The sequence below is a fragment of the Salmo salar genome, chromosome 16, assembly GCF_965601325.2.
Source record: "Salmo salar chromosome 16, fSalSal1, whole genome shotgun sequence".
Classification (NCBI taxonomy): Eukaryota; Metazoa; Chordata; class Actinopteri; order Salmoniformes; family Salmonidae; genus Salmo; species Salmo salar.
In genome coordinates this window covers 73,096,845-73,109,527 of record NC_138306.1, presented here as the reverse complement: position 1 = coordinate 73,109,527, position 12,683 = coordinate 73,096,845, and the positions used below count along the sequence as shown (strand labels likewise).

The following is a 12,683-nucleotide window of genomic DNA, read 5'->3' as shown; positions in this document are numbered from 1 at the left end:
TAATTGAGTGTATGTAAACTTCTGACCCACTGGGAATGTGATGAAAGAAATAAAAGCTGATAAATCATTCTCTACTATAATTCTGACATTTCACATTCTTAAAATAAACTGGTGATCCTAACTAACCTGAGACAGGCATTTTTTTCTAGGATTAAATTTCAGGAATTGTGAAAAACTGAGTTTAAATGCATTTAGCTAAGGTGTACGTAAACTTCCGACTTCAACTGTACGCACTTGCTGCGAGTGTGTTTCTCCAGTGTGTGTGTGTTTACCTTCATAGTGTGTGAGCGTAGCTCCATGTTGTGTGCGTCAGCCACGGCAGCCAGTTGTCTCTCCAGGTTCTGGATCATGGTCATTCTGGTCTGCAGCTCCTCAGAGTGACACCACATCCTATGCTCCACCTCCACCTGTTCACATCACATTAGCAAACCTACTCCCACTAGAAACTTAACAGAACTTCGATTCACAGAACCTAATTCATTCACTATCATCATTCATACCTCCAACTGTCTGGCAGCCTCCAGGCGCACTCTCGTCAGCTCTGTGTGGAAGAGATTAGAGGAAAATGATAAATTGACGGAAAGAGAAAATATTTTTATGTTGAAGAATATTCCAATTGCTTGTGTGTGTGTGTGTGTGTGTGAGTCCGTATACCTCTGACATGGCTGTCTGACAGTTTGGCGCGGAGTTGTTCCATCTCGAGGGCGTGGCAAGTCTTCAGCTCCTGCAGGTCGCCATAGTAACGATCAGTCAGCATTTTAAATTTACCGGACATTTATTACATTTGCCGGACCAATATGCATTGGGTGCGTAACCCGATTAGGGCATCCACCCCACAGTGCTCTGAATTCCAGAAATCCCATTTAGACTCAAGGATGCAATGGCTTGTGTCCTTAACGAATTCCGATGCGCAATTTGAAGATGTTAGAATCACTGTCCACATGTATTTTTCCTCAGCCAACGACAGCAAAATCACAAGCCTACGTCAATTTACTATTTCACATAGAAGAAAAGTTTGTTCTGTGCGAGAAAGAAATAGCCAACCCCAAACAGACTCTGGGACAGTTGTGGGTTGATAAATCACAAATTCATACAACCAGTAGGCCTAGGATACATCCCAAAAAACGTTCAAAAGAAATGAGGCTCATGCGACAGATCAGAACATTTAGCTTAAAATGTTGATCAACTATTATTTCTTTACATTCTAAGCGCAGCAATGCACACAAGGCAGTAGGCTACGTGTGAATGTTCATTCCATAATGCAGTTAGCGGAAAACACTTGTCAAAACGGCACCGCACATGCCAGCGATTTCAAAGGTTGAAACGTAGAAAGAGGGGAGATCTAAAGATGCAGCAACTAGCATGGGTTGCTAATATGACTAGGATTGTGCCTTTGGCTACTGGACAATGAATGTTGATTTGAAAACCAACATAAGAGAAATAGGCTTCTGGTTTCAATTGCATATGGAAGTCTTTATAAAATAATTGCAAGCACATTTGGTTGGATTTTGGCTATACTAATTTGAAGCAAGGTAAAACATGCGTAATAATATGTAGTTTCAAACAATTAAGTTTGAAAACTGCATACTGCCTCCAGCGCATCTCAAAGTGGTGTGTGACACACTGATGCCTGCCTAGTTGCCTATGCACTTGAATGGTGAATGGGAAGCGTGCTTCAACTACCAGATGATAAATAATAAGCTATTTTTAAATCGTGGCCATCAAAACTGCATTAAAAACTGTTGCACAATGATTGGGTTTATAAAAGCACATTTCACTCCACCGGTAATAAACGAGCGGTTTGATGATCTGTAGCAGCAGCTCTCGCGCTACATCCACAGATGTTTCAATCGATGAATACCGGCATTTTGGGCTGTGGGATTTATTTATTTCTCCGAGACAATTGGCCGAGGCCAATTTTATATATCTGCTTACCATTATGTTTTTTGGGGGGGGCAAAAACGGGCTATTACAAGTTAACGGTAAAACCCTGGTGTGTGTACCTGTAGCAGCTCCTCTCTGTAGGACAGGGCCATAGAGGACCGTTGGTTAGACAGTTCCTGAGTGTGTCTCTCCTCCAACTGGATACGCAGCTGGTCAAACGCCTCCTGGTGTTTCTCCAGTTTCAGTGTGATCTCAGCCAGAACATCGTTCCTCTCCTCCTCCCCTCTCCTTTCAGACAGGAAACTACACACACACACACACACACACACGACAGCGGTCAGTAAGATGGCCCACCACTGGCCCAGGCTTATAGATTGTGTGTAATTGGCGGCTGGTGGGAAGATTAGCCGAGCGAGGCCTACTAGCATTAGCATACCTAGCATCCTGGGTCTTGAGTACAGAGTCCTCCAGGGCTCCCTCCACCAGTCTCAGCTGCAGCAGGGCTCTCTCCTCCCGGTAGCTCTCCTCTGCTACTCGCAGACGCTGCTCAAAGTACCTGACCGGGTACACATTCATGGGGTGTAAGTGTGTGTTCACTTGCATGGGTTTACATTAGTGTGTGTTCACTTGTATACCTTGTGCATGTACCTACCTGTATAGGTGTGTGTAGATCACATTCAGCTGCATAGGTGTGTGTGTGCGCGTGTACCTCTTCAGGTTCTCAAGCTCGACCTCGTTCTGCTCATTGATCTCCCGCCTCTGCTCGTTAAACTCCGCCTTCAGACGCCCGATGTCATCCACCCGCGACGAACGAGCGAGCAGCTGGTCCTTCAACTCTGGAGAGAGAGGCGAGGGAAAATGAGAAGGTATCTGAAATTCTGTTGGTTGACCAATCAAACCAATTTGCATTACTTAACAAATGATGTTCTAGCATAGGTCCAGAGTGTGTGTGTGTGTGTGTGTGTGTGTGTACTCACCTCCCAGTTCCTGGCGGCTGGTCCTCGTGTTGTCTAGCTGAGCACAGAGCTGAGAGACCTCCTGGTCACAAGTCTGTCTCAGAGTCACCTGCTCCCCATGCAGACGACACACCTAGAAGACGGGGGAGAGAGAGAGTTTAGGAAAGGCAGCATCCAAAGCATAAAGCAAATCTCAGAAACAGAAGTGTGTGTTCACCTCCTGCTGTAGCTGCCGTGTTTTCTCCTCTCTCTCCTGCAGCAGCACTTGATATCTGGACACCAGATTCTCTATTGCGCCTGGAGAGTAGCAGTAACACATTCATAACATCCTTATCACGTGTTTATAACATCCTTACAACATATGGACAAAATCAATAACACATTCATAACATCCTTATCAGGTGTTTATAACATGCTTACCATATATGGACAAACTCAATAACAGTTATGAGTTGACTCACGGGCAGCAGCGTCCCTGTCGGTCCAGGCTTGGCTCAGCTCCCCCTCCAGCCTCTGGAGCTCCTCCAGGCTAGCCCCGGCCTCGGACAGATCTGCACCAGTCTGGGTGAAGGCTGCCTGGGTAGAGGAGAGTGCTACCCGAGCCTCTGACAGCTGTGTCTGGAGCTCTGACTGGGCCTTCTCTGACTCCTGCTGCCACCGGGACCTCAAGGCCACTATTTCTGCAGCCTGCCGCTCCTCCATGGACACTCTCTCCTGGGAGAGACGACTCTCACACTCCTGCCTCAAAGCATCTACACACACAACGACAAACATGGTCACCAATGACAGTTTACTCGATCAGGTCAGATGAAGGTCCATTTGTTTAACAGAGCTATGCATTGGAGCATCTGAGTGAGAAGGCCCTACTCTACTACCATCATCCTCACCCATGTTCCTGTGATACTCCTGCTGCTCTCGCTGGATCCTCTCCTCACTCTCAGCTCTCAGCCTCTCCACTTCAAACTGCTGTCTGGCCTGCAGCACGGCCCTCTCCTGGGCCCACTTCTCCCTGAGGGAAGCCTGGAGCTCGCTTAGAGAGGCCTCCCGCTCCCGCTGCAGGTTGGCCTGGGAGAGCTCTAGCTGGGTCATTTGGTGGTTGGTCAGGCTCAGACGCAGCGCCTCCAGCTCCAGGGCCTGTTGGCTCTATAGAGCGATAGATAAAAAATAAAAAAGAGAGGTAGGTAGGGGGCAGGGTTTCCATTAGGAAAATGTGACGCCGGACATTTGAAGGAAGCATTTTAATTTAACAAACACATGAGAAATTTACCTGACCCATATGCATTGGGTGCGTGACCTAATTAAGGCGTACACCCACGATGCTCAGAATGACAGAAAACACATTTAGATTATGGTTATTCATTTTAAAGATCGCTCTGCCATTTCCTGGTTGCTAAAATTCAAATAGTTTTCTTAATTTCAGTTTATGTAACAAAGCAAGAAAAGTGTAGAGCATCATTGTACCAGCTAAACCACTGTGAAATATCTTAATGGGAAGCATAGAAATACCGCAAATAAAACAGCTCTACCACTTCTTAGACTTGCTTTCAATGACAATGACAGATCTCTAACACACATTTCTATGAGAATTTGGTCGGGTCTCCCAAAAAGTTACATATTGCAGCTTTAACAGAACATGCAACTTGACGATGCAACGACATGCATCCTTACCGAAAACCGATGAGCACTTTGGAGATGTTAGATTACCTGTCACAATTACAATTCCTCAGCCAACAAGACGAGTAACGAAGAGCAAAATCACTAGCGTATGTAAATCTTGACCATAAAAGTTAAGATATTCTATTGGTCAGCTAGTCGTTCTGTGGGAGAAAGAAAAATACTATTCCAAGCAGACTCTGGGACAGTTGTGGGATGATAGATCCCAAATTCATACAACCAGTAGGCTAAGCGACATAAAAATAAACGTTAAAAAGCAATGAGGCCAATGCAACAGATCTGAACATTTAGCATAACATTTGAATAAACTATTATTTATTCAGATTATAAGTGCAGCAACGCACCAAAGCAGTAGGATACGCATGTTTGTTCCATAATGCAATTAGCAGGGGAACACAGTTGTCAAAAGCACACCGCAAAATGCAAACAGTTTCATGTGACAGATGAAAATATCTGTTCAAAATTTAGAAAGAGAGGAGATCTAAAGATGCAGCAACTAGCATGGGTTGCTAATATGACTAGGATTGTGCCTTTGGCTACTGGACAATGAAATAAAGTTGATTTGAGAACCAATAGAACATGTAAAAAAGAAATAGGCTTCTGGTTTCAATGGCATATGGAAGTCTTCGTAAAATAATGGCCTCCACGTTTCTATGGTCGGATTCTACTTTGAAGCAATGCAAGACATGCCTCATAAAATGAAGTAAAACGTTCAGGTTTCAAACTACTAACAATATTTTCTCCAAATGCAAACTGCCTCCAGCTCATTGTAAAGTGGAATGTGATGGATTGAAGCCTGCCTACTATTGTACTTGAATGGCGAATGGGAAGCGAGCTACAATTACCAGTAGAGAAATTACAATAGCTCTTTTTAAAATCGTGGCCATCAAAACGTTTAACACGCAATGATTGGGCTTATAAAAGCATGTTTCACTCCAGCAGGAAGGAATGAGCTGTTTGAGGACCTGTAGCAGCAGCTCGCCACTGACAGATTTTCCGCTCATATTAGGTTCTGTATCTGTATGCTGTGCGTGTGTGATAAACATAACGACCAACGAAAATACACGCGCACTAATTGAATTTCACTAAATAGTCTGGTATTTCCATCAATGAATATGGTAAAAATAATTATTTTGCAATGGGATTATTATTTATTTTTTGGGACAACTGGCCAGCTATTACCAGCTAACGGAAAACCTGGTAGGGGTGGTTGTGTGTGTGTGTGTACCTGTATCTGTAGTAGTTCTGCTTGGTGGGCTGCCTCCAGGCTCTCTCTCTGTTCCCCTGATAGCTCTGCCTCCAGGCTCTCTCTCTGTTCCCCTGATAGCTCTGCCTCCAGGCTCTCTCTCTGTTCCCCTGATAGCCTGGAGGCAGCGCTCTCTCTCTGTTCCCCTGATAGCTCTGCCTCCAAACGGCTAAGCTCCTCCCTCTGCTGTGACATCATCTCCGACAGCATCCTCTGGTTTTCTCTCTCGTTCACCTGGAGACAGAAAACAAGAGATGATAGGGTGGATGACTAGCAGCACACAGGTATGCGTATAGGTTGTTGTGGTGTGTGTGTGTGTGTGTGTGTGTGTACCTGTTTGATAAGGCTGATCTGTCTCTTCTGCTCCTCCTCCAGACTGTGTCTCTGCTCACACAGCTCTCTCTCCAGACGGCCGCTCAGCTCAGACACCTCCTCCTGGTGTTTCTCCTGCAGCTCCTGCACATCCTCACTGTGAGATCTTCTCAGTCCCTCTGTGGCCTCCTCCACAGACCGCATCTGCTGCTCAAGGAGTGCTTTCACCTCCTGCTCCCTCTCCCTCCGCTGCTCCTCCAGCAGGCGTCTCACCCCCTGCACCTCCTCGTCCTTCTCCTGCCTCTCCTCCTCCCACTTCTCCCTCTCCTCCTCCACCTGAAAAAGAGAATTCATATCATGTCTGTTCAGTACTTCCTGAACAGGTTCAAATTCATATCATAGTCTAATCATCATCATCATCCTCCTCATCACAACCATCCTACTCCTCCTCACCTCTTCCGCCTTGGCTCGGAGCTGTCTCTGGAACTCCTCCAGCTCCTCCACCATCACCTTCTCCATCCTCCGCATGGTTCTGTCCATCTCCTCCTCTCTCCTTCTGCCCTCCTCCCTCTCCCTCGCTCCCTGGGCCTGCAGCTCCTCCAGGTTCCACAGATTCTGTCTCAGACACAGCAACTCAAACTCTACCTCCGTTTTCTCCCTCTCTGTCTGCTCTATCCTCCTCTCCCTCTCCTCCGCCTCCTGCCTCGCTGTCTCCGCCTCCTTCTGGACTCGGTCCATCTCTTTCTGAGCAGTGTCGAGCTCCAGGGTTTTCTGACCGAGGAGGGTGGTGGTGGTTTTGTGCCTGGATTTCGTTTCTTCCAGCAGGGCTAGAAGCGGGTCACGATGGGTCTGGAGAGGAGAGGCTAGGTTATTATCTTGTACCCAATTAGAACCAATCAAATCCATTAGAGGGAGAGAAAAACACCAGGATTAGCGAGTGGAAGATGAGGAGAAACAAGAGTGAGAGGGAGGAAGAGGGGAGGAGACAGAGGAAGAGAGGAAAAGGTGAAAAAGAGGAAGAAGAAAGCTCCTAGCTACCTGTAGTGACTGCAGCTGTCGTCCAAACAGAGCCTGGACTTCAGAGGAGACAGAGTCTCCTGCCTGTTTCACCTCCTGCAGAGAGGAGACCAGTTGCTCCTGCTGCTTCAACCTGGAGAGGAGGACACTCTTCTCCTCCTCCACCTCCCTCAGCTCCCCCTCTTTCTCCTTGTTGCTTCCTTTCTCCAACCGGACAGAGGAGAGCAGCTCTTCCTGCTGTTTAAGACGAGCGAGGAGGAGAGATTTCTCCGCTTTTAGCTGTTCCATCACTCGTTCCTGGCTGGGGAGGAGGGTACCTCCCTCCTCCTCTAGGAGAGGAGAGGAGTTGAGTCTCTCCATCTCTTTCTCTCTCTCCTCCGTTAAGGTGCAGAGTCTGTTCTTCAGATTGTCCTCCTCGTGTGTTTTCAGGCTGACCTCCTCCTCAGCTCTCCTCCTCTTCTCTCGCTCCTCCTCAAGCTCCCAGTGCGCCTCCTGCAGCTCCTCGGAGACCTGGGCCCACCTACACACACACACACCATGAACATGAGCTGTAAGTTCTCCAACACAAAGATATGGTAGACAGTTACACACTATAACACACTCACCTGGCCCTGGCCTCCTCCAGCTCCTCAGCGCTCCTCCTCAACTCCTCCATCACCAACTCCTTCTCCCTCTCCCTCAGAGCCACCTCCTCCCTGAGGTCGCCACACTGCTGGATGAGCAGCTCCTTGCCCAGGTCTGAGACCTCCTGACTCTCCCATGTCTCACTGAGTCTCTCAGAGGTCTCGCTGGCGTCTCGTGAGACAGAGAGGGGGTCGTTCCGCCACTGGGAGGTGAAAGAGGGCAAGGTTTCGTTCTCAGGGTCGGGGTGGGGGGACTGTGCAGTGGATTGTGGGACATAAAAGTGAGTTTGTTCTTCCTGCGAAAAGGACAGCTGGGATTGGTCACCACCGCTGATGATGTCACTGTCCATCTCAAACCTGTGGTGGAATGGAAGGAGAGAGGGATGAGAGAACTGAAATGAGAGCGATTAGGAGATGTGATTTGTATGGGGGGGGGGGGGGAATCCACCATAAGGGCAAAAACAGTCATTTCCCTCTGACCTGTAGCTGCCAGAGTTGTCCAGCAGGTTGTGCTGTTCCAGAAGGCTGCACTCCTCCAGAGTTTCATTGGCCCAGGACAAGTGTGTGTGTGAGGGGAGGGCCGAGGACAGGTAGCACTCCAACAATGGGGTGCCATCAGTGGGGAGGGACAGGTCCAGAAGGCACTCCTCCTCCCTCTCGCCATCCTCCTCCACACTAGCCTTTGCCTGGTTAAGTTTGTCTTTAGAAGCCTTGAATCCCAACTCCTCTCTCGTTCTCCCCCTCTCCCCCAACAGCTGTCGGACTCTCTGCACCTCTCCAAGTCTCGTCTTCTCCTCTTCCTGTCTTTCCCTGATCTCTCGCTCATCCTCCCTCTCGTTCCTTCTCTCCCTCTCCTCCTCCAGTCTCCTCCTTAGCTCCTGCAATTCCCTATTCAACACCTCCTTCTCCTCCTTGTACTGGTGGATCTCTCGCCTCTCCTCCTCCCTCCCTTTCCTCTCCTCTTCTAGTTGGGAAAGAATGAGCTGTTTTTTCTCCCTCTCCTCTAGCAGCTCTCTCCTCAATGTGTGCATCGGTACATCCATCTCAGGATCAATACATTGTTCTGGGCTCGCACACCCAGCTCCAGTCTGTTCATGGTCCATTCTGAGTGGGCGTATTTGGTTCCCTGGTTCTGTTACTGGGACCTCCAGGTGGTTGGGGAGTGAGGGAGGGTCGTGGGAGCTGTGGCCAGGCCGGGAGGCCTGCCGCTGGGCTAGGGAGAGCTCCGAGCCCCACTGGGTCCTGGAGCGAAAGGACTGAGAGGTCTGGAAAAGACAACAGGGACATCGAAGAGCATACATTCATTATTTCATTAATTTTGTCAATCACAATCATGTGTACTGTACTTGTTTTTTTTTTTTAAATGACTTTTTGAAGTGTGTGTGTGAGCGTGTACCTGCTGTAGCTGCATCTTCAGGGCCTGTATCTGTCCAGTGAGGGAGGAGGCCTCCTGCTGTACCTGGTCTCTGCTCTCCAGCGCCTCCTGCAGGTTACAGCTCAGTCTGCTGATGATCTCATTACATTTCTCTACTGCTGCCTGTAACTGCTGCAGACACACAGACACACAGACACACAGACACACAGACAGACAGACACACAGACACAGAGAGACACAGAGAGACAGACACAGAGAGACACAGACAGACACAGAGACAGACAGACACACAGCCAGACACACAGCCAGACACACAGCCCGACACACAGCCCGACACACAGCCCGACACACAGCCCGACACACAGCCCGACACACAGCCCGACACACAGCCCGACACACAGCCCGACACACAGCCCGACACACAGCCCGACACACAGCCAGACACAGAGAGACACACAGCCAGACAGAGAGACCCACAGCCAGACAGAGAGACACACAGCCAGACACAGAGAGACACACAGCCAGACACAGAGAGACACACAGCCAGACACAGACACACAGAGACACAGAGAGAGAGACGCGTATGCGCACACAGACGTAAAACACCTTACTTTATTACATTTTATTCTGATCACTTTGGATTAAAAGTGTCTGCTAAATGCCAAATATGATTGCAAGGGGAATGCAAAGTATAGCCGAGCGAGCGAGAGAGAGAGAGAGAGAGCGGGAGAGAGAGAGAGAGCGGGAGAGAGAGAGAGCGGAGAGGGAAATTGGGAGAAATGGGGAGGGAGGAAGTTAGGGCGGGAGCAGAGAAAGAAGCATGGATGAGAAAGATGTACCTTCACAAGTATTCACTAGACTTGGTTGTTGCGTTACAGCCTGAAAATTGATTATATTGAGATTTGTCATCACTGGCCTACACACAACACCCCATAATGTCGAAGTGGAATTATGTTTTTCTACATTTTTACAAATGAAAAGCTGAAATGTCTTAAGTCAATAAGTATTCAACCACTTTGTTATGGCAAGCCTAAATAAGTTCATAAGTAAAGATTTGCTTAACTCACATAATAAGTTGCATTAACTCACTGTTTCCAATGTGTTTAACATAATTTTTTTAAATGACTACCTCATCTCTTTGCCACACACATAATTAACTCTAAGGTCCCTCAGATGAGTAGTGAATTACAAGCACAGATTCAACCACAATGACCACGGAGGTTTTCCAATGTCTCACAAAGAAGGACACCTATTGGTAGAGAGTAATGGCTGTGATAGGGGAAATGTAGGATTGTAGATTTAGTTACTTCACAATACTAATCTAATTGACAGAGCGAAAGGAATCCAAAAATATGTACCCAAAAATACTCCAAATCCTGTTTGCAACAAGGCACTAAAATAACACAGCAAATAATGTTGCAAAGCAATTAAATTCTTGTCCTGAATACAAAGTGTTATATTTGGGGCAAATCCAATACAACAGATTACTGAGTACCACTCCTACATAGTGGTGGCTGCATCATGTTATGGGTATGTAATCATTAAGGACTGGAGAGTTTTTCCAGGATAAAAAAAATAAATACATGGAATGGAGTTAAGCACAGGCAAAATTCTAGAGGAAAACCTGGTTCAGTTTGCTTTCCACCAGACACTGAGATATGAATTCATCTTTCAGCAGGACAATAACCTAAAACACAAGGCCAAATCTACACTGGAGTTGCTTACCAAGTTAAATCTGTTTGAAAATCTATGGCAAGACTTAAATGGTTTTCTAGCAACCAATTTGACACAGCTTGAAGAATTTTGAAAAGAATAATAGGCAAATATTGTACAATCCAGGTGTGTAAAGCTCTTAGAGACTTACATATTGACTCAGGGATGTGAATACCTATGTAAATGAGATATTACTATATTACATTTTCAAGAAATTTGCTAACGCTTCTAAAAACATTTTCTCACTTAGTCATTATGGGGTATCGTGTTTAGATGGGTGAGAAAAATAATCTATTTAATCCATTTTGAATTCAGGCTGTGACAAAATGTGGAATAACTCAAGGGGTTTGAATACTTTCTGAAGGCACTCTATGTTTAATTATTCAGAAGCAGCCCCGGGTTCTTATGGGTAAAAAAGCATGAGAACAAATTAATCCAAACGAAAAAATACCCAACCCAGTTAGGAGTGGTGTGTATGTGTGTGTTTGGTGTGTGTCAAACAAGTGCATCTAACCATAAAGTTATGAATATAACTACTGTTCCCTGAAGGAGGGAAAAGAGGTACAACACACAAGTGAAGTGTGTGTAACTTTTGTTGCAGGGCATGCATATGAACACACATCTACCCCATTTCTCCTGGTACATATTTAGAACACGATTGTCATTTCTCCAGCAATAATGAAAATAGAACTCAAGATGTTTCTCTCCCATCCACTTGCTTTATTACTTCCATGCAATTAGGTGGACTTCCCCTTTAAAGCCTGTACATAGAGTTCACAATAATCTATTTTCATGTTGCTATGACAACCAGCCACCACAAGCATCTTTGTGTTTAGCAACCCATTTTTACCTTGTGCGTGTTTAGAGGACTGGGGGGGGGAAGGGGTTCTTAAAGCATAGGAGGCTGCCGAGTGGACATCCATATGTTGAGACATATGGAGTCAGACACCGTAGCCAATCTGTCTTGTGAATCGTTTTCATTTTGATTCCACAGAGAAACGAATGACATGCTCTGACCCATGGAGATACATGCTCATAGAGTTAGGATTGGATTGGCATACAATAAAATCTGACAAAGACCTTATGATCGAAATGCTGCATTAAACTATACAGTCAGCCTAGATAACAGTGTGGATATTTACATTGCTTTCATTCATTCAGCCAGAGGCTCACCTCATGGTTACACACATGGTCCTGCTGTGTGGCGTTGCTGTCTGTCTGGAGGTCCATCCCTAGGGGGCGACCTTGCGCTGGGCCGTCATTCTGCGTTGGAGACGGGCCCTTCCTCTTCTGCGTCTTTTTCTGCGCGACTTGATCGTGGCCTTTTGCCCTTTTCTGTCGGAAGCTAGCAAGCTACGCAGGAAGGACAGGGAGAGGTAGAGGGACACGTAGGTCAGGAGGGCCGAACACCACCACACTATCAGCATGTTAGGGGTTAGAAGTCAGAGGTTAGAGTTCACCAAAGTCCATCAAAGTTCAAATCCATCATTCCGATCAAGGAATAAAAGGCCAAAGTTCCAATCAATCATCCCAGTGATTTAAGAAGTCAGAAAAGGCTAGAGGTTTAAGGGGTGAAGGTTTTCATCCGCCCAATGAGCAAGAACAAGAGTTTGATTCAGATCATCTTCCCAGCACTCAGGTAACATCCCTGATTGAACCAGCAGAGAGAATGAAAGCCCCAGCACATTGCCAGTCCAAAGCAGTCAACCTCCACTTAGTCCTAACAGTCAACCCCAACAGTCAACCCCAACAGTCAACCCCAACAGTCAACCCCAACAGTCAACCTCCCAGCATCGCTCTGTGGATCTCCTAAAACCACTATCACTGGACAACAAGGTTCCTAACAAAGCGATAGGAAAAACCTCCTGACATTTTGAAGTCCA

At 46.7% G+C, this 12,683-nt stretch overlaps 1 protein-coding gene across 6 annotated transcripts in view; it reads right to left on the bottom strand.

Annotated features, from left to right (window-relative positions):
* The window catches only part of LOC106574571 (pericentrin), a 47,392-nt gene that overhangs the window by 31,594 nt on the left and 3,115 nt on the right, over positions 1-12,683 (bottom strand). For all 6 annotated transcript variants that reach the window (XR_014380964.1, XM_082962884.1, XM_082962885.1 and 3 more), the window contains exons 2-19: positions 11,974-12,153; positions 9,109-9,258; positions 8,193-8,977; positions 7,695-8,069; positions 7,111-7,609; positions 6,526-6,921; positions 6,094-6,408; positions 5,743-5,994; positions 3,728-3,983; positions 3,302-3,592; positions 3,058-3,137; positions 2,862-2,973; positions 2,594-2,720; positions 2,321-2,440; positions 2,004-2,187; positions 655-724; positions 501-541; positions 273-407 (exon numbers count right to left, since the gene is read on the bottom strand). Coding sequence is in view for 5 of the 6 variants with exons in the window: in XM_082962884.1 (XP_082819010.1) it covers positions 273-407; positions 501-541; positions 655-724; positions 2,004-2,187; positions 2,321-2,440; positions 2,594-2,720; positions 2,862-2,973; positions 3,058-3,137; positions 3,302-3,592; positions 3,728-3,983; positions 5,743-5,994; positions 6,094-6,408; positions 6,526-6,921; positions 7,111-7,609; positions 7,695-8,069; positions 8,193-8,977; positions 9,109-9,258; positions 11,974-12,153 (4,368 nt within the window). In the remaining variant the exon portion in view is untranslated. The remainder of the gene's footprint in view (positions 1-272; positions 408-500; positions 542-654; positions 725-2,003; positions 2,188-2,320; positions 2,441-2,593; positions 2,721-2,861; positions 2,974-3,057; positions 3,138-3,301; positions 3,593-3,727; positions 3,984-5,742; positions 5,995-6,093; positions 6,409-6,525; positions 6,922-7,110; positions 7,610-7,694; positions 8,070-8,192; positions 8,978-9,108; positions 9,259-11,973; positions 12,154-12,683) is intronic.